This window comes from Homalodisca vitripennis, chromosome 2, assembly GCF_021130785.1.
Source record: "Homalodisca vitripennis isolate AUS2020 chromosome 2, UT_GWSS_2.1, whole genome shotgun sequence".
NCBI classification, from domain to species: Eukaryota; Metazoa; Arthropoda; class Insecta; order Hemiptera; family Cicadellidae; genus Homalodisca; species Homalodisca vitripennis.
In genome coordinates this window covers 177,187,621-177,209,084 of record NC_060208.1, presented here as the reverse complement: position 1 = coordinate 177,209,084, position 21,464 = coordinate 177,187,621, and the positions used below count along the sequence as shown (strand labels likewise).

The 21,464-nt window shown below is 33.7% G+C and overlaps 1 protein-coding gene across 3 annotated transcripts in view; it reads right to left on the bottom strand.

The window, feature by feature from the left end:
* Positions 1–1,326: 1,326 nt before the first annotated feature.
* Positions 1,327–21,464, bottom strand: part of LOC124355084 (regulator of G-protein signaling 20) — a 403,888-nt gene continuing 383,750 nt past the window's right edge. For all 3 annotated transcript variants that reach the window (XM_046806023.1, XM_046806024.1, XM_046806025.1), the window contains 3 exons: positions 13,980–14,041; positions 10,633–10,799; positions 1,327–7,409 (listed from right to left, as the gene is read on the bottom strand). In XM_046806023.1, coding sequence (XP_046661979.1) covers positions 7,155–7,409; positions 10,633–10,799; positions 13,980–14,041 — 484 coding nt within the window. In that variant the 3' untranslated portion in view covers positions 1,327–7,154. The remainder of the gene's footprint in view (positions 7,410–10,632; positions 10,800–13,979; positions 14,042–21,464) is intronic.

Here is a 21,464-nt window from a genome sequence, read left to right as displayed (position 1 = left end):
CTTTCTTTTCTGTCTGACTGACTGTATGTCTGTCTGTTTGCAGACATCTCAAGAACTAAATTAGCCACGGACTTCAAATTTTACTTACAACTTGAGCGTAGCCACTCATCCAAAACGTTGTGTGGCTGGCTTTCTTTTAACTTTTTGATTAGATGGATGGAAAAAATTTTATTGATATTATACATATTCTCTCTTCGTTTCAAGAACCACGTGTCAGATGTTTGGGCTTTTAAATCATTCTTGAGAGTCTTTTGTGGCATTTATTATTTTTTACGATTCATTATTCCCTTGAACTCTTTGTTAGGGTTAAAAGTACATTTATATAAGTGTTTTTTAAATATTTATTTCAGGATTAAAAATTTGCCTAAAAAACTTAATTATTTTAAGTATGAATTACTTTTCTTTGATCGTTGAATATTTGGAATATAAGCATTACTTAATCTGGAATTACATGACCAAAACAAACATCTGTAATTCTTGTACTACTTGCATACTAATTTTAATCTTGCTTTAATATACGAGGATCTGTTGATGCGAATTAATATGCATTCTATTGGATTAAAAGGGAACTGAAAGTTTTGTTTTAAGAACATTGTTGATAATTAAGTTAAGGAAAGTTAAGAAACAAATGCACATTAAGAGTTTATGCACATTCGTTTAAGACTTTTGCCTTTTACCTTATTTGGCGGTAAGCTCCTTTCACACAAATAGTACATAAGTATGAAATGAGGCTTATTGTCATCAATATATATCAACGTTGTGTTTTCTTTCTTCTGTGTGTAGATGTACTCAATTTTAAAGAGAACAGAAACATTTACAATGAGGTAACTTCGTAGTTTTTATCTTACTCGCAGAAAATTCATTTGTCATGATGTATTTTTGGACATAAACTAGTTTTCATGGGTTCACCATCCAAGTCTACAAGATTTCATGTATCCACACCAGAAGGACGTAGCCAGCGAGGGGGTTCAAGGCGTCCGGACCGCCCAAATTTATAATTTTTTCCTTTACGTTTTTAGTAAACGATGATTATTATTTAAAAAATTCAGTATTACTGACAAGTACTGCTGAAAGATCGTTCTCAACAAAGAAACGAGTCAAGAACTTTTAAGGAACAAGTTGGGGCCTTACTTTCTGTCCAATACGAGAAAATGTCAGTTGTCTGGACACCCCCTCCAAGAAAAAAGAAAAATTGTTCCTGGAGACGTTTTTGATCCACTATAACTAACACGGTACATATCAGCCATGAACACTATCAATGACGGAATATTCTCCACATACAAACTCACACACATTTGGCAGGAAATAAGGAACACAAAAACAGAGTTCATGATAAAACTTCAACTTTTATTTTGTCTGAGTACAGATAAAATATTGTTTCAAGGGAATGAAATCACAAGAGTTGTTCGGTTGAAAAGTTGTACACATTGCAAAGTAGTGTCACTAGAGGAACACTTTGACTAGAAGTGAGACCTGACATAATCTTAACAAACATATCTTAGTAAAAACTTGTAAATGATAGATTCACACTCGCCACGCACGCACGCACACAGACACGCACGCTCGCACACGACAACGTGGTCCACAGTAGTCCTATTGGTCAAACACATACAATGCACGACACAGGGTGTTTATTATACATTTATTTATATATGGGGTGACCCCAGCTGTGCTCGCAGCAGATATCTTATACAGTATATGATCGTATAACATATATTGTGCTACATTGCTAGGTGCCAACAATGACGCACCACAGTTCAAAAACTAAATTCAGCTAAAATAAATTTCTACATTAAGTAGTTGGAATATTCGTTATTCCAAGTATCACAAAAACAAATATTTACATAGCTGTTTGGGGCGGGCTAGAATTCTGTGTACTCATACTGTAAAATAAACATAACTCAATCAACTAGGATTCTCTATTAATGATACGAATATCAAAGATTGCAATCAGAAGCCACAACACAAATGTGGTTTTGTGTTGTACAAATTGCACAATTAAAAATTGAAACTAGAGAGAAGAAATATTAAAATACTAGTAATAGTAAAAATCAAATTCAATTCTAACTATATAAAAATACTATAGCTAGTAAAATACTTTAAAATAATTTTATCAAAATTTATTCAAAGATTGTCGATAAAGGGTGTCAAAGGTTGAAAAATAAAACAATTTTTTTTCTGCCTCTGCAAACTATAAGTAATTCCAAAATAAACAAAACTATAAAACGGCTCAAGGACCGCCCAGCAACAATAGGGTTGTTCTAAGTCGAATGAGCGACAGCACTAAAACATGGTGTCGGCCCAGTAGATTTAGAACAAGTTGGCGTTCTAGCCCACCCCAAAACGTTCTATCCTTCACAAGTAGAGTTCATTAAAGCTTTCACAAAGAAATTATATTTCTTCAAGGCAAATGCATACTATGATGGGGACCGAGGACTTCACTTACTATGTTCTATCACTACAAGAGATTAAACCACTGAGACGTCACGTGGTACTCTCATCCACGCTTAAGTACTTTCGGCGCAATGGTAGTGTTATTTCTTAATTCTTAAAGGATACATCATTGCATTTGTTTGTATGTATGATCAAGCATGCTAAGTGATAGGGGAATGACGAAGCACTTTGCAATTAAAACCCGCACGATAACGTGAGTAGAGTATACCGTCTGTAAATACCCATCCAGAATTTCAAATGCTGAATTCTTAGTTAGGAATTGTACTCAACACAGTGAAATGAAACGAAAAAGACCTTTATTGAATGTTGAGATAGATGAGCACATTGAACAAACTTTCATTAAGACGCACTAACAGTTTTTATAATTATAAAATTTTTTCAATTAAAACTGAATATATAAAAAATAACAAAAAATTAATGGAAAAACTATCTACAGTATATCCAAAATAATTATGTAAAAAAATTTTCCGCTGTTTGGTAGCAAGTAATAATATATACACAAACACAAATTTTATAATTTTGTCCTAACCTTACTTTAGACTTCATGACTTATGTAATCATTTAATATTAAAGTAATACAGTTAGGAATAGTATATGAATTAGCAAACGGTCCATAAATAATTTACAAATACTGGGGGGGGGGTTTGTAGTAACGATTTAACTCAAAGATCGTAACCGATTTAACGATATCTCAACGAACAATCTATATAAATAATTGAACGTAAAATAAATATGATTTAGCTAGTGCGTAATTGTTACATGTTAAATTTGTGTGACAGACTACAATGTCGTTCAGTAAGAGATTAATTGCAGCAACGTAGAAAATCAAAAAGTGTACACGTAAATCTTTCCAGCAAAGTTTGCAAAAGAAGCTGTGTTACAACATCTTAATGTTAATCATGCAAATATTTAGTGAGGAGATTGTATTTTAATTTGATACAAATTTATTGTTATAAAATTACTTCACACAATATTCATATTTTACGTAAAACTCTTGTTATTACGTAAATAAATACTTTCAAAAAGCACCGTACTAAATTGCGGATGTTATTCAAAGATAAATTATTAATTTACTATCCATTCAGAAATTGAATGACAGAAGTTACCATGGTTAAAGGTCTTGAATATAGGAGTTACTGAACAACTTGTATTTTTACCACACACTCACTACACAAACTTAATTCTGAGCTTATTCAATTTTTAAATTTTTTACCACATTCCCTTACATTTAGAAGAATATTACCTCGCAAAGATAATATACATCTTATGATTAACCACTCTATACATGTAAGAACGATAATCATATCCACAACAACGTAACGTAACATAACAATAAACAATGAACAAAGGTAACAATAACCACACAATATGTTCACACTGACTTATACTGTACAATATGTTTAATGTAACAGAATTTGTGCGTTCATATTTTACCTATAGGTACGAGTTTCGAGTGCAGAGTTTTGCGTCCAACTGTATTCAAACAGGTTAAAATAAAACTAAATTGTGCATGCGACTCGTTACTTTCTGCACTTGAGTAAAGAACGTGACAAAAATAACGGGATTCTAAAAAATTCTGCTTCGATTTCATATCCTCTCACTCGACCTCAAACAATGTGCGAAATGGTACTAATTTTTAACGGCAACAAACACGAATCAGGAATGTAATCCTTGTTCAACATTAAAACCTACTAAAATCTATAAGCTAAATCAGACTATAAAACATGGTGTCATTATTATGATCATTATGATTCCAAATTAGTATTTAGGAATTGTTTTACTTTTATACCAGGAAAGCCATTTCATTTTACATTATAACTTGTCCCTTAGATCGAATAACACCTAAACGCATGTAGTACCAACTCGTGGTTTGCTATACACTGTAGTGAGTTTTAATAATGACACTGAATATATCTAGGTAGAGTGATTGGTAACCTTTCCACCTTCATGATGAAAACCCCTTTAAGAAAAGGTTTTGTTCGGTTGTAGGTTAAAAATTGCCTTCAAAAACATATAACGAATATAAAAAGTTGTTTTAAGTTGCGTCAGTGAGCACGGTACGTACAGTCAGTCTATATTTTTAAGAAATTAAATAATGTATTTTTAATAATATTTTTCTCTATATTCAATAGTTGAATTATCAAGGTAAGTACGACCTTAATTAATGTGGGATTAAGAGGCTGATATAGTGAACGTACTTGATTTTTTCTCATAGAACAATAATGAACGCCTTTATTTTTGGCTGTAAAATACTGGAATATGTTTTATTTTTAAAATATATTTCGACTCTAACACTTTTATTTGTGAAGAAAACATTTTGAAGAATTAAATGTTGAAGTACAAAAATGCTTTTAACATAACCATTAAAAATATAGAAAACAATCAAAAGCGTTTTCTAAAACGAGAACCTTTCATGATTCTACGATTAAACATTAGGTCATAGTCTTGTTCTTATGGTGCGAAATTCATATTTGTTTACTGTAGCTGGCTCTTAATGACATGGATAAAATCAAGATAATGATCAGATACGGGCTCTTAAGAACCGGATATAATGAACTATCTTTAGGTTTGTCCAATAAGATCAATTTAAAGTACTTTTTTGCGCTCTAATTTTTAATCCTATAATTAGAAATGTCTCATTCGAAACATATAACAAGTACACATCTAAAAGACTTTTGTTTTTTCTTGTAACTGTATACATGAGTGTATATATGAGTATTTAAACGATAAAGTACAAATGGTTTGAAATATTCTTTTGAAAAATATAAAAAACGTGATTGGATACGTACATTGGAGCTATATATTTAGAACGGGACATTTCTTACAACTGTAGGACAAAAATACGGTCACGAATTGGTTAAAATTTATATTGTTCTTATGGGGCTAAACTAAAGATGGCCGCCAATACAAACGGCTATTAATGTAAACCTAAATTACTTTTCTTGAGTATGCATAACTAATATAAATCAACCATTGAAAATATATTTCATTCTTTTAACATCAATATTGAATTAATAAAATTGTTTAGTTTTCACGATATTTCGTTAAAAAAACTTCTGATTAGATTCCTTAGGCCTACGTTAAAAGTAAGTTTTGAACTGCATGGTTACTAAAATTTGTTTGTTTACAGTAAATCAGTTCTGCTTTATACTTACAGATATAATAGAAACATCTGTAAACGTATACAATAACATAGATTGTTTTTCTTAAAATCTGGATTACAACTCTTCCATTAAAACAGAGCATTAAATACCTGTTACACTAAAAGTTGTTATTGCCCGATAACTGTTTTCAAGTACCCACTAAATAACGATAAGCTTTATCGCCGTATAAACGTACGTTGCCACTCATAGCAAGAAATTGAAAAGCTAATTGCAAAGCAAAAAAAAAAAAAAAAAAAAAAAAAAAACGTGATCTTTTGTCAATGTGTACGGTTTGTATAGCAATAAATATTTATTCGAGCGTTGTAACAGTTCACTACCATTGCAAAGTAAAGACATTCTCGCCATATCACTTCACTCTGAGGGAGTTAAGTAGCATAAGTTACTGACAACGGGTCATTTAGTCTATCATTATAAAAACTTATGATATATTAAATACTTCACTTAACATTAAAACATAAAAGTGATCTAGTTTGTATATAAAAATGGTTAAAGCCAATGACAATTGTGTAATGGATGTACTAGGCCCGACTACGAGACGTATTCTAGGCCTGCTTTGGTTATCTTTGGCGAACAGTGACGTTGGTAACAGAGTAGCTCGACTGATTTAGAATTACTGAGACGCTTGTCATCGATTTCTTGCATTGGTTACTTGATTGCGTTTGCATGCCGACCTCAGGTGGCACTGACTTGGCGGAGGTCGGGTTATATGAGGATGTAAAGTACGCTGATTCAGCATTTTCAAAACGTTTACCTTGTAAAATATATGAAAATGAAGATGATATTTATTTATTTGTTGATTCTGAAATGCATTCTACTCGTATACTTACTACAGTAAGAAAATGCAAAATCTAAAACTTTTCTTTTTGCGATTAGGATTTAGAATTTGACCACGATAAAATATTTTTGATTGAAAAACCAAACAATTTCATCAGTTCTCATATTTCAAGCTACCACATCCGTTGCCGAGCTTGTGGAAAATATAAAACCTTTTATTACTAACACATCAAACATTTTCCATTTGTAGGTTTAGACACAATCACAGAACTGTAAAATCCCCATTTTAATTGATATTGCGCGCATTCACACCTAGAACCAACATGTACAACAAATCCCACATCCATAGGTTTTAAATAGGCAAAGTACTTCGTTTCACCTTTTTATTAAGGAACTCATTCTAAATAGTGAAATTCCGGTATTTCTTAAAGATTCAACATATTGGTAATAATTTGCAATCAACCGTTATTCTAAGGCAGATTCAAGTACCATAGGTTTAAATCATGGAATAAAACGTTTTCTTGGTAAAAGAAGAGCGAACGAAGTTTGTGATAGTGCCCCCAGGAAGTTATAGTCAGACAGTTTGCCTTAACAATTTCCCGATGTGTTATTTGTTGGTTTTGATAATGCTGAATCACCAAAAAGACTTGCTTTAGAGGTTTCCCTCGCCAAGAGACAGATCGAGAGGAGGCGCGTCGCGACGCCACCGGTCAGGCGAGGGAGTCAGTGAAGGCTCATGAGGGTCTATGTACACAGTCACAGTTACGCATTGCTCTGTTTGCGCTGAGCAGCGGTTGTAGGGGTGGCCGTGCCGCTGGCCCCGGCGCTCGCTCCGCCATCGCCGTTGTTGTTGCCCAGCTGCGCCAACTGCTTGAACAGTGCCGAGTTGATGAACCGCGGGTACGAGTCACGGTGCATGAGTGTGTAGATCTGAAGCTGCGCCTCGTCGAATGTGTGCGGTGTCGGAGCCACCATGTTCTTGTTGACGATCTCCCTCACGCGCGAGTCCAAGCTCACCTGCAACATCGGCAGCGTTGTAATATAGATAGTCTAAAATCAATATCGGCAATATCGTTATGATATATATATATATAATCTCTATAAATTGAGCATGTCCTGATATATGTAGTCTAGATAAATTGAGAGATTCCTAATATCTACAGTCTAGCTGAATTTTGATCGTCTCGTTATATACAGTCTAGTCAAATCGAGCTCGACATGTTATCTACAGTCTGAACAAATTGAAATCGTAATAATATTTATAGTCTGGATAAATCAAGATCATTATTACAGCCAAATATAAAATAAATCATGAGAGCGTCACAATATCGGTAGTCTAATACATTGAGAGTGTCATAGCTATTGTTTAGTTAAATCAAGATCGTTATGACATATATGATCTAGATAAATTGACAATCTCACGTTATATGTAGTCTAGACAGATAGAGAACTTCCTGATAAGTTGAGATCGTCATGATAGCTATAATCTAAATAAATCATGAGCGTCACAATATCGGTAGTCTAAATAAATTGAGAGAGGCATGTCTATCGTATAGTAAATAACGATTGTTATGATATATATGATTTAGATTCATTGAGAACATCATATGTAGTCTAGACAAATAGAGAACTTCCTGATATCTATAGTCTAGCTAAATTGAGATCGTCTTGGTATATACAGTCTAGTCATATCGAGATCGGCATGATTCTATAGTCCAAACAAATTGAGATCGTCATAATATCTATAGTATAGATAAATCGCGATCGTCATGATAGCTATAATCTAAATAAATCATGATCGTCATAATATCCGTATTCTAAATAAATTGAGAGCGTCATATCTATCGTTTAGTTAAATCAAGACCGTTATGATATTATATGGTTTAGATCAATAATGAGAACGTCACGATATAATGTAGTCCAGGTAAATAGAAAACTTTCTGATATCTATAGTCTAAACAAATTGAGGTCGTCATAATATCTATAGTTTAGATAAAACGCGATCGTCATGATAGCTATATTCTAAATAAATCATGATTGTCATAATATCCGTAGTCTAAATAAATTGAGAGCCTCATATATATCGTTTAGTTAAATCAAGATCGTTATGATGTATGTATGATTTAGATAAATTGAGAACGTCATGACATATGTGGTCTAGATAAATAGAGAGCTTTCTGATATCTATAGTCTAGCTAAATTTAGATCGCCACGTTATGTACAGTCTAGAAAAATCGAGATCGACATGATATCTATAATCTGAACAAATTGAGATCGTTATAATATATATAGTCTAGTTCAATCGAGATCGTCATAATATAAATCATGAACGTCATAATATCGGTAGTCTAAATAAAAAGAGGGCGTCATGACAGCGATAGTCTCGATAGATTGAGAACATGAGGATATCAATAGTCTTAAAAATGAATATTCAATGTAAATCGAATATAGTGTAGAAAACATAGCTAAACATTTATGAGGACTGAGAATGTAATTCCATATACTGCTAAGATCTTTTTTGAATTTCAACATATGAATTAAAGAAAAATAAACATGCAAACAAATTGGCTAGTGGTTTGGACTGTCAGTATGAACCGATGAAAGATCCTGGTGCAAACTGTGAGAGGATATGGCACGCGTTCAACCCACCATTTCCGATTTCAGTAATCAGGTTATTTCAGTAACGCGTACTCTATCCGTATACAAGCACTGCACCGCGCAGGTCACATCGAGATTTGACATACGTTACAATGTTCCAGCACACTGTGGCGTGTTGGATTAAGAATTCTGCGGGTTATGTTGCAGATTTATTTTATCCAACACGCACTAACTCGGGCTTTGTAATATGGAATTTATTTCAAAAACATTTTAATATTTCAATTTATTTATTTATTTTAATAGCTTCCAGTGCTTCAAAAAAATTTATTATAGTTATAGGCAATTTAAAAATTACTCTTGGTGAGTGGCTATATAAGTGTGAATTTGGCGCGTCAGCGATTAGATGCTGAAAACACGACAATCAGCCCCTCTCCAGGTTACAAAATCACGACGTTGCACTATAAACTTACTTATTCAGTTCATCTAAATGTTTAAGTAAATTACAAAATATTTGATATTTCATAAGTCCGTGTGCTTAAGGAAAGTACGAATCTACATGTGGTAAGCATGTGTTTTATTGTAATAGATGCGATTTAAGACTTTGCACAAACAGGTTCTGATTGGTCCGTGTCCCCTCCATAAATTTTAAAGTTCATTAAAATTGAGGAAATATTTGTATGAATAAACTTTATTCAAATAAAAAGTAGTACTTTTTTCTGAATAATAGAAAGATTAATCTAACACCTTCATTTTTGGTATAGTTTAATATTTAGTTGATTTTTAACAGTTGAAAAAATAGATTGATAAGTTTTGTTTTTAAATAGTTACACTTAATTTATCATCAATTCTTTTATAGAACAAGTCAATTAAGTATTAAAATCTTATCATGGTCCTTCCATTGTTTATTGTAACAAATATAAAATAAAGTCCTAATCATAGTTTTAATAAGAGTTTTATAAAATAACAAGTTACAATATTCAAACACCTAAAATGTGTTTTGATTTATATAAGATCAAACATTTTACATACATTTACAACTGCTGTAGTAATAAACCAATAAAAATCTTTTGAGGTTTAACCTTAAGGGGCTAAAACCAATAACACCGCCATTAAAGCCGACACTTAAGGTTAAGAGCCTGCTAAATATTGTACACATATTGGTTGTCCGTTATCTAATAAATGGGTTATTTGGAGACGCAGACAAAGTTTTAGGAATTGTTTTTCTTTAAAAGTTCAAAGAAAAATAATTGCGAATATATCTTTTGGAAGGCTTTTTAGTTTATATATAAGTACCAATCTTTATTGCTATTAATTGCTACCCTGTGACAATATTAGTGCTAACACTTTCAAGATATTTTCTAACGACGAAAGCTTTTGTTATCTCAGCATGCTATGTACTTTTTCGCCCTTCTTTAATCTCCAAACCACAAATATTAGACTCCCTAGGTTGTGCACCATTTTACCATTTCGTGGTATAGAATAAGTTTGATTTTTTTGGATGTTGAGGTTTAGTAGTATGTTAAGCTAATTTTAGCAAGCCATAGAACATCCATATAAGGATGCAATGTTGCAGATAAAAGTATTTTTCTCTTAATTCATGATCATATTAGTGTGAAGTAGCAACACACAATTGTACACTTACTTCCTTTGGGGAGAGTATTGAGATGTAGTCCTCATATATAAACCTGGCCTTCTCCTCTACAACGTCCGGGTTAGATTCCTTCTTGAGTTCCTCGCAGGCCAGCCAGAAGAGGATGTTCTCCTCGCTGTACTCACACCGTAGGAAGTCTCGGAACACCTTTCTACCCGCTGAAACAGACGTCGTACATGTACACTGGCTGTCTAGGTGTAACAGTGATAATATACACACAACGTAGCTATGTTAGGAAGGGTTTAGTCAATTGAATTTGAGTTTAGCGCCAGTTCACATTTCTTTTATGGCAGCATCTGGTATCTGACACTGTCTCAGATTGACTCATGGAATTTGGAGTCATGTTCGTCTGAAGAGATCCAAAGTAAGTCGACGACGAAAAAGCTCAAACGAAACATTTATATCGCTTCGTTATCAGACACACCTATATATAGGTAGAGTGACAGTCTCTTTGTCTCATCAGGTACACAATTGAGTGCACTACGATATGATAGACACGATCTCTAAGTACGGTGGAGCAACCGGGTTTTCTACACATAAGGCAGGAAGGGTTTATTCAATTTAATTTTGAGTTTAACTCCAGTTCAACTTCCTTATTTGGCAGCGTCTGGTATCTGATGCTGTCTCAGACTTGACTCCTGGAAACTGGAGTGATAACATACACAATACAAAATCTACAGTGACAAAATACTGTAAAGCAGTGGTAATTACCTGTTATAAAACATTTTGATAGAACAGATATTACTGTGTTGATTCCCTAGTAGGATTCACTCCAGGCTGTTTTATACCTGACTGTGTTATTATTCTACAGTGGGTATAGAGAAAACTGACATGTCATTCACATCAGGGTAACTCAATGTCTACGAGTGACTAAATACTCATTCCGAATTTCGATATGTTAGGGTAAAGAGGGATGTTCGATAGGTCTAGTTTACTGTGGAGGATGACTATTTGAGGGATGGGACTCTCTTATTGTTAAAGTTTTGCAAGCATAAACATAGAATATTGTCTTCTCTGCTCGCTTTAGTTGGAAGAGGATGAAATCGAGCTAGATTTCCCATCTTCCTAGGTGGCCTGGCTAAGATTTGGTTAACTCTGCATGGTGGATGTAAAATGGACCGACAGTGTGCGGCCCCTAACCGTAATCTTAATCATCTTGAGTAGTTGTCTCTCCGGAAGCAGCGCAAAGATCCATTTGGGGCAATGAGACAGTGCAATGAGAGGTTTTTCAGCTTCTTATCTGAAGAGAACAGCAACAATATAAACTAAATATATATTGCTCCTGTTTTAATGACGCAAGTGTTTTGTTAGTGTTTAGTTTTATTAAAATACGGTGGTATGTTAATTTAGATCTAATAATTTTGTCATACAACGTGTTAGCGTCAATTCATAGTATGACATCCCTTGCAGCACTCATGTCATAGCCACTTGAACGTGTGATGAACAGTTTCTGTTCACGAGATTTCTGTTATTCAATCACAACGTATATCATAGCGTCAATTCATAGTATGACATCCCTTGCAGCACTCATGTCATCGCCACTTGAACCTGTGATGAACAGTTCCTGTTCACGAGATTTCTGTTATTCAATCACAACGTATATCATAGCGTCAATTCATAGTATGACATCCCTTGCAGCACTCATGTCATCGCCACTTGAACCTGTGATGAACAGTTCCTGTTCACGAGATTTCTGTTATTCAATCACAACGTATATCATAGCGTCAATTCATAGTATGACATCCCTTGCAGCACTCATGTCATCGCCACTTGAACCTGTGATGAACAGTTCCTGTTCACGAGATTTCTGTTATTCAATCACAACGTATATCATAGCGTCAATTCATAGTATGACATCCCTTGCAGCACTCATGTCATCGCCACTTGAACGTGTGATGAACAGTTCCTGTTCACGAGATTACTGTTATTCAATCAGAACATATCATAGCGTCAATTCACCACATAAATTCTGTTCTACATACAGAATAAAGTTTTATTTGATGGTTTCTTGGCACCTTAAAAGTACAATTTCTCCAAATCTATTTATCATGTGACACTTTGCACATGTTATGATAAAATAGTATGCGCATCATCCGTACTTTCTGATGTAGATCAGCACTAATATTAAGAACAATCATTATAATTTTTAAAGCTGTACAAATGGGCTGTTTAATCTTTACAAACCTATAACAGTTCTCTACCAAGAGTTGTTACTCACAGAAAAGTGTTCTATAAATATGTAAATTATATTTTTTTATTAATAAAGAACGTAGTTTTTTTTACCAAATGCTCACTATTCCTTAAATAGAAGGTTTACTAAAAATAGGAAAAGTGAAATTTTACACACATCAAAATAAAGGACGCTCTGAAAAGTTTCAGCTGAGTGCACGCAGCCGACCTCGCCACACATCTAAATTGAAATCTGCTTGTTCGTCTGAGAGTTAATTGAAAATTCACCATTATTATGTGAAGGCGCCTTTATTAGTACTCTCAATTGGAGGTGAATTTCGTTGGGCTTATTTTACAAGCTTATTCTCAACTTTAAAATGACATTAATTTTAATTAGAAGTAATCAATAATCTTGGTGTAAAATAAAATTCTAAATTCTGATCAATATCAAATACACGTGATTATATAATTTTGACAACATCCAAATAAATAAAGTGACTGCAATTAAATTCAACATTCAAGAGCTGAGCCTTATAGTAACTCTATAGGGCGTAATCTCGTCATGCAATATTTCTTTGAAATTCATTTCTTGAGAATTGGTAATATCATGTATGGTTAAAATTTTGCCAAAAAAATTAATGATTCGAGTATTATTTGCTTTACTTAATTTCGATGTAAAATAAGATAACTGTTATATTTAATCTACATTTTCTTAGCGTGATAATCATATAACTGGAGATGATAATAATATATGTACAGACCATAACCTCTAGACCACGTTTTGAATAGTTTTCCAAGTGTTTTACAGTTATATTTCAATAATAAATAATGATGGATTTCTTAAGTTAAGCCCAAACTTCTCATATGAAATATTTGACTAACACTTTTTTCATTTATTTTTATTATTCTGTCCGTCCTCACGGGCCACTGGCCTTTGCGACGATATTATCAAACAGAATAAGGGATTTGAACCTGCGCTATCCCTAACTTAGACCCATAGTCCAACGACTTAGACCGCTCGGCCATCGGTACTCCCATTACTAAGAAACACTAATACTAAGAATCTAAGCTTTCCTATCGTTCTATAGACTTACACCTAACATTTATTGTACGATATATTATATTGTATTAAAAATATGTTAAACTCAAAACAATAAAATTTTTATTACCTGAACTCCGCATCAGCTTGTCGAAAGACTTCCCCCAGCATCGGATTTCCTCCAACGTCGGTCTGTAGACACAAACAATAAACGTTGTAATTTCAAATAATAAGATGCTCTCTAGTAAATACAAAGTTCTAATACATAAACAACTAAATTTTAAACAAGAATAGGAATCAGTTTTTTTACTGAGTAGTTGCTTGGACTGCTTTAACATTTAAGTAGTTGCTAAAACATTTAATTTATGGATCAATTCATTCTCATGATATCATCCAGACATATAGGATTTAATAACGCTCAGCCAAATCTCAAAGATATACAAAATAATTAAATAAGGTGTTGCTTATATATAAATGAAGCTTCGTGCAAAATTTGATGTATATAGACCAGTTCGTTCTTAGATATCGTGTGCACAGACATACAGCCAGAAATTAAATGTTTACAGCCTCTTAAGTAACAGGCTTCGCTTACGCTCAGCCTGCTGAAATTTAAATTCTTAAATGACTGATATTGTACTCTCCTTAGTTGTACTCGTGTTAACTCAAACATTTCAAGGTTACTACTCGTAAAGATATTGCAACGAATTCATTCATTTAACTCGAGAGATGAATCTATCGCTTTTCGCAAGCTTTGCCCGTGTATGTGCACTTCTGGTTCAAGTGAATTATATTTCCAACGACGATGTAGAGTTTGTATTGTTGCCACAGTCAAGAAAATCTGTCAAAAGTGTATGTTTATAGCCATTGTCTACGTACATGTACTTTATTATAAAGTGGTCTAACACTCAAGCTTTAAAATATACAATATACAAATATACATCAAAGCTTAGCGCCTTCAAATAGTTTTTCGCCATTTAATATACTTAACTGTCTCGTAATCGCAGTTTATAGTGTACAGGCGCTTTAAAAACTTTTAACTTTTGCAGTGCCGCCTGGTGGCGAGATACATCAATAGGCATACCATATAAACCTTCTCCGTCGAAAAATACATGTACATACAAATTTTCATAATGATCGGTCAAATAGTTTACGATTCTATAAAGGACATACATACAAACATTCATTTATATATATATATATATATATATATATATATATATATATATATATATTATATAGATATATTGAAGATTATGTTGTATATCCCAATTGCATTAAATGTGCTGTTATAAATGTCTCAAAGCACTAGATGTTGCAGTGCATTTGCTGCAGGATTGTCCAGATAATCTCGGTCGACAAGACGACCGACTCAATGGTTGATTGTTCACACGTCAATCCTAGCAGCCTTGGTGGTGTCAGCTGGTGGCAATACTGTGCCCGGCCATGATCAATCACAGAGTCCCCGGGGTGTTGTGTGTTGTGAGAGATGCAACACGATACGGTCCATTATGCTTTCGGGTTGACTGTGTGCGCAAGAAGCCTTATCTGACAGCGCGCAATATTTTCTGACGTAAAGTTCGTGATTCGTGGGCTTTTTTACAAACTCCACAAAAATAAACTCACCTTTTTCCAACAGACATAAAATTCTGGTAGGCATAAAATAGAGGGTAACATTATTTATAGTAAATGATTAGTAGTATTTAAGATGTTTTTTTTATTATAGATTTACCCTTATTGGTAATATAAAGGATTAATATTTTGTTTCAAAATTACAGACTACTTGTTTAAGTCTAATGTACTTTTTTAAGTGTATACTAAGTTTGTGTAAATGATGTATTATTTATCAAAGTTTCTGAAGATGTGCTTGGTTTTTATTTATTACGCTTGTATTTTTTAGAGTCTTACACAAAATTTCATGGGTTTTGTGTAATTGACAAATTTCAGTTTGGCCCGAAGGTGGGGACACATTTTATGGATTTTGACCCCTAAAACAAATTTGACGTTCTTATCCTGCCCAAACTAACGTTCTCTTATTTTCCCACGTTAATAACACTTTTTGTTTTGAGTATTTTTATGCTTGTCATACATTTTTTCTGAGGTAGAATTTCTATAAGTAGATGATGTAGCACTGAAACGTGTCATCTTACTGTAGTGAACTTAATGTATCTGTATATCACTATGTATATAGGCTAACTATGTATTGCAGCACAGGCCGTTATCATATTGACTGACGGGTGTGTTGGATGTCATTACAAGAACGAGAATAAGTAGATGATATAGCACTGAAACGTGTCATCTTACTGTAGTGAACTTAATGTATCTGTATATCACTATGTATATAGGCTAACTATGTATTGCAGCACAGGCCGTTATCATATTGACTGACGGGTGTGTTGGATGTCATTACAAGAACGAGAATAAGTAGATGATGTAGCACTGAAACGTGTCATCTTACTGTAGTGAACTTAATGTATCTGTATATCACTATGTATATAGGCTAACCATGTATTGCAGCACAGGCCGTTATCATATTGACTGACGGGTGTGTTGGATGTCATTACAAGAACGAGAATAAGTAGATGATATAGCACTGAAACGTGTCATCTTACTGTAGTGAACTTAATGTATCTGTATATCACTATGTATATAGGCTAACCATGTATTGCAGCACAGGCCGTTATCATATTGACTGACGGGTGTGTTGGATGTCATTACAAGAACGAGAATAAGTAGATGATATAGCACTGAAACGTGTCATCTTACTGTAGTGAACTTAATGTATCTGTATATCACTATGTATATAGGCTAACCATGTATTGCAGCACAGGCCGTTATCATATTGACTGACGGGTGTGTTGGATGTCATTACAAGAACGAGAATAAGTAGATGATATAGCACTGAAACGTGTCATCTTACTGTAGTGAACTTAATGTATCTGTATATCACTATGTATATAGGCTAACTATGTATTGCAGCACAGGCCGTTATCATATTGACTGACGGGTGTGTTGGATGTCATTACAAGAACGAGAATAAGTAGATGATATAGCACTGAAACGTGTCATCTTACTGTAGTGAACTTAATGTATCTGTATATCACTATGTATATAGGCTAACCATGTATTGCAGCACAGGCCGTTATCATATTGACTGACGGGTGTGTTGGATGTCATTACAAGAACGAGAATAAGTAGATGATATAGCACTGAAACGTGTCATCTTACTGTAGTGAACTTAATGTATCTGTATATCACTATGTATATAGGCTAACCATGTATTGCAGCACAGGCCGTTATCATATTGACTGACGGGTGTGTTGGATGTCATTACAAGAACGAGAATAAGTAGATGATATAGCACTGAAACGTGTCATCTTACTGTAGTGAACTTAATGTATCTGTATATCACTATGTATATAGGCTAACTATGTATTGCAGCACAGGCCGTTATCATATTGACTGACGGGTGTGTTGGATGTCATTACAAGAACGAGAATTTCCATCACAACACCACTCACGCTCTCCATCCATCGCATAACCCTCATCACCATGTCTGTTTCACCATCCCTGTCAAGTCGCATCCGTCAAAGAATAAGTTATGTACAGAATGATTAAAATTAGGGCTCTGGAATCCCTCCCTTTGATTCCAGAACTGGCGTAGGATTATTATCAGTTGAGATTTGTTCCACAGATCATCCATACCAGGTTTAGTTAAAAATTTATGGAACACCTCAAGAACTAATCTTAATTAATATATGCTCTCAGATCGTCTATGTTAATAATTAGGGTAAAATTGTGGCAAACAAAGTGTTTTGGAATTGAAGCTTCATCCTCTCTAATTTCTTTAGACACCTTGGCTCTTGAGATTTACTTGTAAGAATGTCCATATCAGTACTTCATCTTTTAAACGTTAAGATAATATTTATAAGCGTACATTAAAGCAACAAAAACCTCCCATAATTTTGATCAATACTTGCCCATCAGACCGTATACATACATTAAAAAAAGGAACTCAGTTATTATTAAATCTTAATCATCAAGAGTTTGTTTTGAAACTGTAATTACTTGTGAGTGAGAGAAGTTTCAAATATGTATATATTGACAAATGAATTGTTGAATTAATTCTCATATAAATATTGGTTAGTAACTCAAATTTGTTACGTTGGTAGACAAGACTAGACCTAACTGCGGTATATGACTCATCAAATAATTCACACTTGATGAAGGATGCTACTTTCCTCACTGTTATCGACCTGTTACTAGTGTTTGTGTGGATGTGAGCACTATTAACATCGGGAAAATCTTTGTCGAGCCTCTACCGATTTAGAAAGAGAGGGAGTTTTTATAAACCATCTGTTCAATTATGCAACATTTAGGTGGACTTATATGGTATTTCATTCTCCGTTATTGTTAAGAGATAGTTAGGCAATAGAAAATATTGTAATCCTATTAATTTTGTCAGTATCATGTGTGATGGTGTAGTCTATAATAAAATAAAAAAGATGACTAATGTGACGTCATTAATTTATCTTTTCAATGAGACAGAATAACCAACCTGGAAATAATTTAGTTGCTATTACCGTTTGGTTTTATAAAAACAATTTGATTGATTCAATCAATTATGTGATTGTTTAAGTGACTTTAAAATTTAGTTCTTGAAAATGTCACTGGTTCTGTAATGTAGTGGGAGGTAGATGAAAGTCTGGCAGCAGTTACCATAATCCTCGGCGACAGTCGGTGAGCCCGGGATCGATTATAATTGAAGGCGTGATTGACATGTGGCTTTAATAGGGTTCCTGGGACAACCACTCTACCTTCCACTAACTTTTGTGTCAAGCCTTAGCGGCTTGACATTTTCGGCCATGTCAGATAGAGAAAACTCCGGGTGAATGTGGTCTGGCTGTCTAATCGATATACATTAAATTTATCATCGTGATCTGGTGAGTGATTTAGCGTCAAATTTAAACTATCTTACTAATTTTTATTTGCTTTCGCTTTTACTTAAAAAGTGTACGTTTGATTAAATACCAAATATGTATAAAATACTTATGGACGTAGAATCTAATTTAAACGTATCATAGAAATTTACCATATCTTGTCCCATTTTTAAACATTCCATGATAGAATTTTGGTTGTTTAGAAAATGACTTAAGGACATTCTGAGTAAATACATTTATATAAAATATCTCAAAAAGAGTACCAAAATTAAAAATTTGCTAATACCTTGTGATTTTTGATTTTACATTAATTATCTACTGAAAGTCTTAGACTCATTTCCTTATTTTTCACAAGATTCTCGCTCAGGCCAGTGGCCCATGAAGGCGGGCAGAAAAGTCTAAAAATGGCAGCGGTCTAAAAAATAAGCAAAACAGTGACAGACTATCTCTAATTATCCTACTTTCTTTGTATGTGGAAATCCTTCTAGTGGAGGCAGCGTAACATGAGAACTAATTGGAAATAATTACGGGGGAAATAAATATGGAAATAACTTAATTCGGGGAATAGAAGTAGAAAATATTTCTAAATAAAAATTTTACCTCCCAGGTGAAAGGAATATTCCTTAGTACAATAAAGTTTTGATGAGACCTCTCTAAAAAATTCTAGCTTCCAGATATGAATCCCGCAACTAAATGAATGGAAGAATCCTCCTTTCGGTAGATTTCTCTCAATGGTAGTAACTACTGATCTCGGGCATGCAACGAATAACCATAGCTTTAATTAACATCCCGGTGTAAAAAGGGAATCTTAAATATACGGTTACAGACAGTGTGTATGAAATCACAATGATTTCTAACAGCATACTGCCATCAAATATGCTGGTTTTATACAAAATTTCAACAGATGGTGTTATATCTTTATAGATCTGTGTTTAAAACTACAAACATTTATGTTTGGTGCAAAAAAATACGATAATTGTGGTGAGGTAAATGATCGAAGATAACAACGTTTTTATCGGCTGCAGGCGTGTTACGGTTTTCTGCACTGACGAGGATTTGGTTGTAGAGAATTATATACCTCACATGTCCTTCACTGAGCTTAAATGAATCACTGTTCAAGAAAAGGGTTTCAAGTCACCGTGTCGGATGTTCCAAACTTTTGTAATAATGCCACGGAGCAAATTATGGTGATATCAGCTTATAATTGAAGCTGCATTGGATATACTGTTATTGGCTGCCAAGCCTTTGTTCAAACGGTTTCCATTTTTAGAGTAGCCAGAAATCAGCTCTCTTGGAGTCATTAGTTTTGTATCATTGAAGGTAATACTACTGTAGATTGGAACTATTACTACTAAAGATTGGAGGTGTTAATATTACAGATTGGCATTTCAATTTAGATATTTGTGGTTATCTCTCACCAATAATTTCAGGTAATGGTGAATATTGTGCTGCCTGATATATACTATGTTATCTTACTAAAGACGATTTACAGAAAGGGAATTTTTATGTCACTAACAAAATTATACTTTACCGGAGTGAAACATTTGTATGCTGGACGAGTCTAAGAGAAAGTTATTTGTCAAATTTAAATAGAGGTGTATTTTTGAGAGTTATATGGACCCACAGTTCTTTTGGTGTAAGCAGCAAAGGGAAATTTCAGCCTTGAACTGGATGAACTGTGTTCAATTTATAGCAACAGCGACCCTTACCTTGCGTGCATAGCTGTTGTGCATTTCCACAGCACGCCTCGCAGGGTTGTCCACACACGATAAACACTCAGTAGCATGGCATACTGATGCCGGTTCAGATATCTGCTTGTTTGATGCTAGTCAGAGCTTACTTCATTCAAGTAATATATTACGTATAATGGATTAGTAAAGAAATTAAACGGTATGGTAATAACTAATATACTAGTGTACCGGTAATTCGAAATTGAGCATTCGACGATCCCAAAATCTCCACTAAACCTTCTCCACAAATATATAGATAATATAAAATATAGTAAATAACTTAATGTTATTCAAATATAATAGTTTATAGAAAGCATATTGTAATCAGTACGTTAAATAAAATACGAAAGAAAATTAGTTACATTTTTTATTAAACCTTAGAGAAGTCAACTTTTAGTGCATTAAGTGCATACATACCTACCCACTAAAATTTGATTCAATGACAATATTTCAATAATTTTCTCAATAGTTAATTATGTTATTTAATTTCGTCATTGCCGTCATCCAACTTCACGACCTCTCAAAACGCTGCTGCTATGGAGGTAGATGTATTTTTTTTAGCAATAACATGCAATTTTTTTCAACACATAAATGTCTTGGTTTATGCTGATTCACAATATGCGCACTTTTATATAAGTATCTCACCATCTTAAATTACAACAAAGTTTCTTAAATACGTCCATAAATTTTTTGAAGCTTGATCGCAAACCTCACTAAACATTGCACAACGTAAAGTGTGACGCATTTCTCACACATGTAAACTCATTATTCTTTGTTGTTCAGTTACTTTTACACAGATTTTTCAAGACTGATAACATTTAGTTGCAGCTGTAGGTTATGAGAGTTTAATTGTTTACTGTAACATATACTAGATTTAAACGATCTGTGAATCCAAACCGTTGGACGGAGCCCAAATGTTGAAATTGTTTGAAAAAAAACTAAAGACAC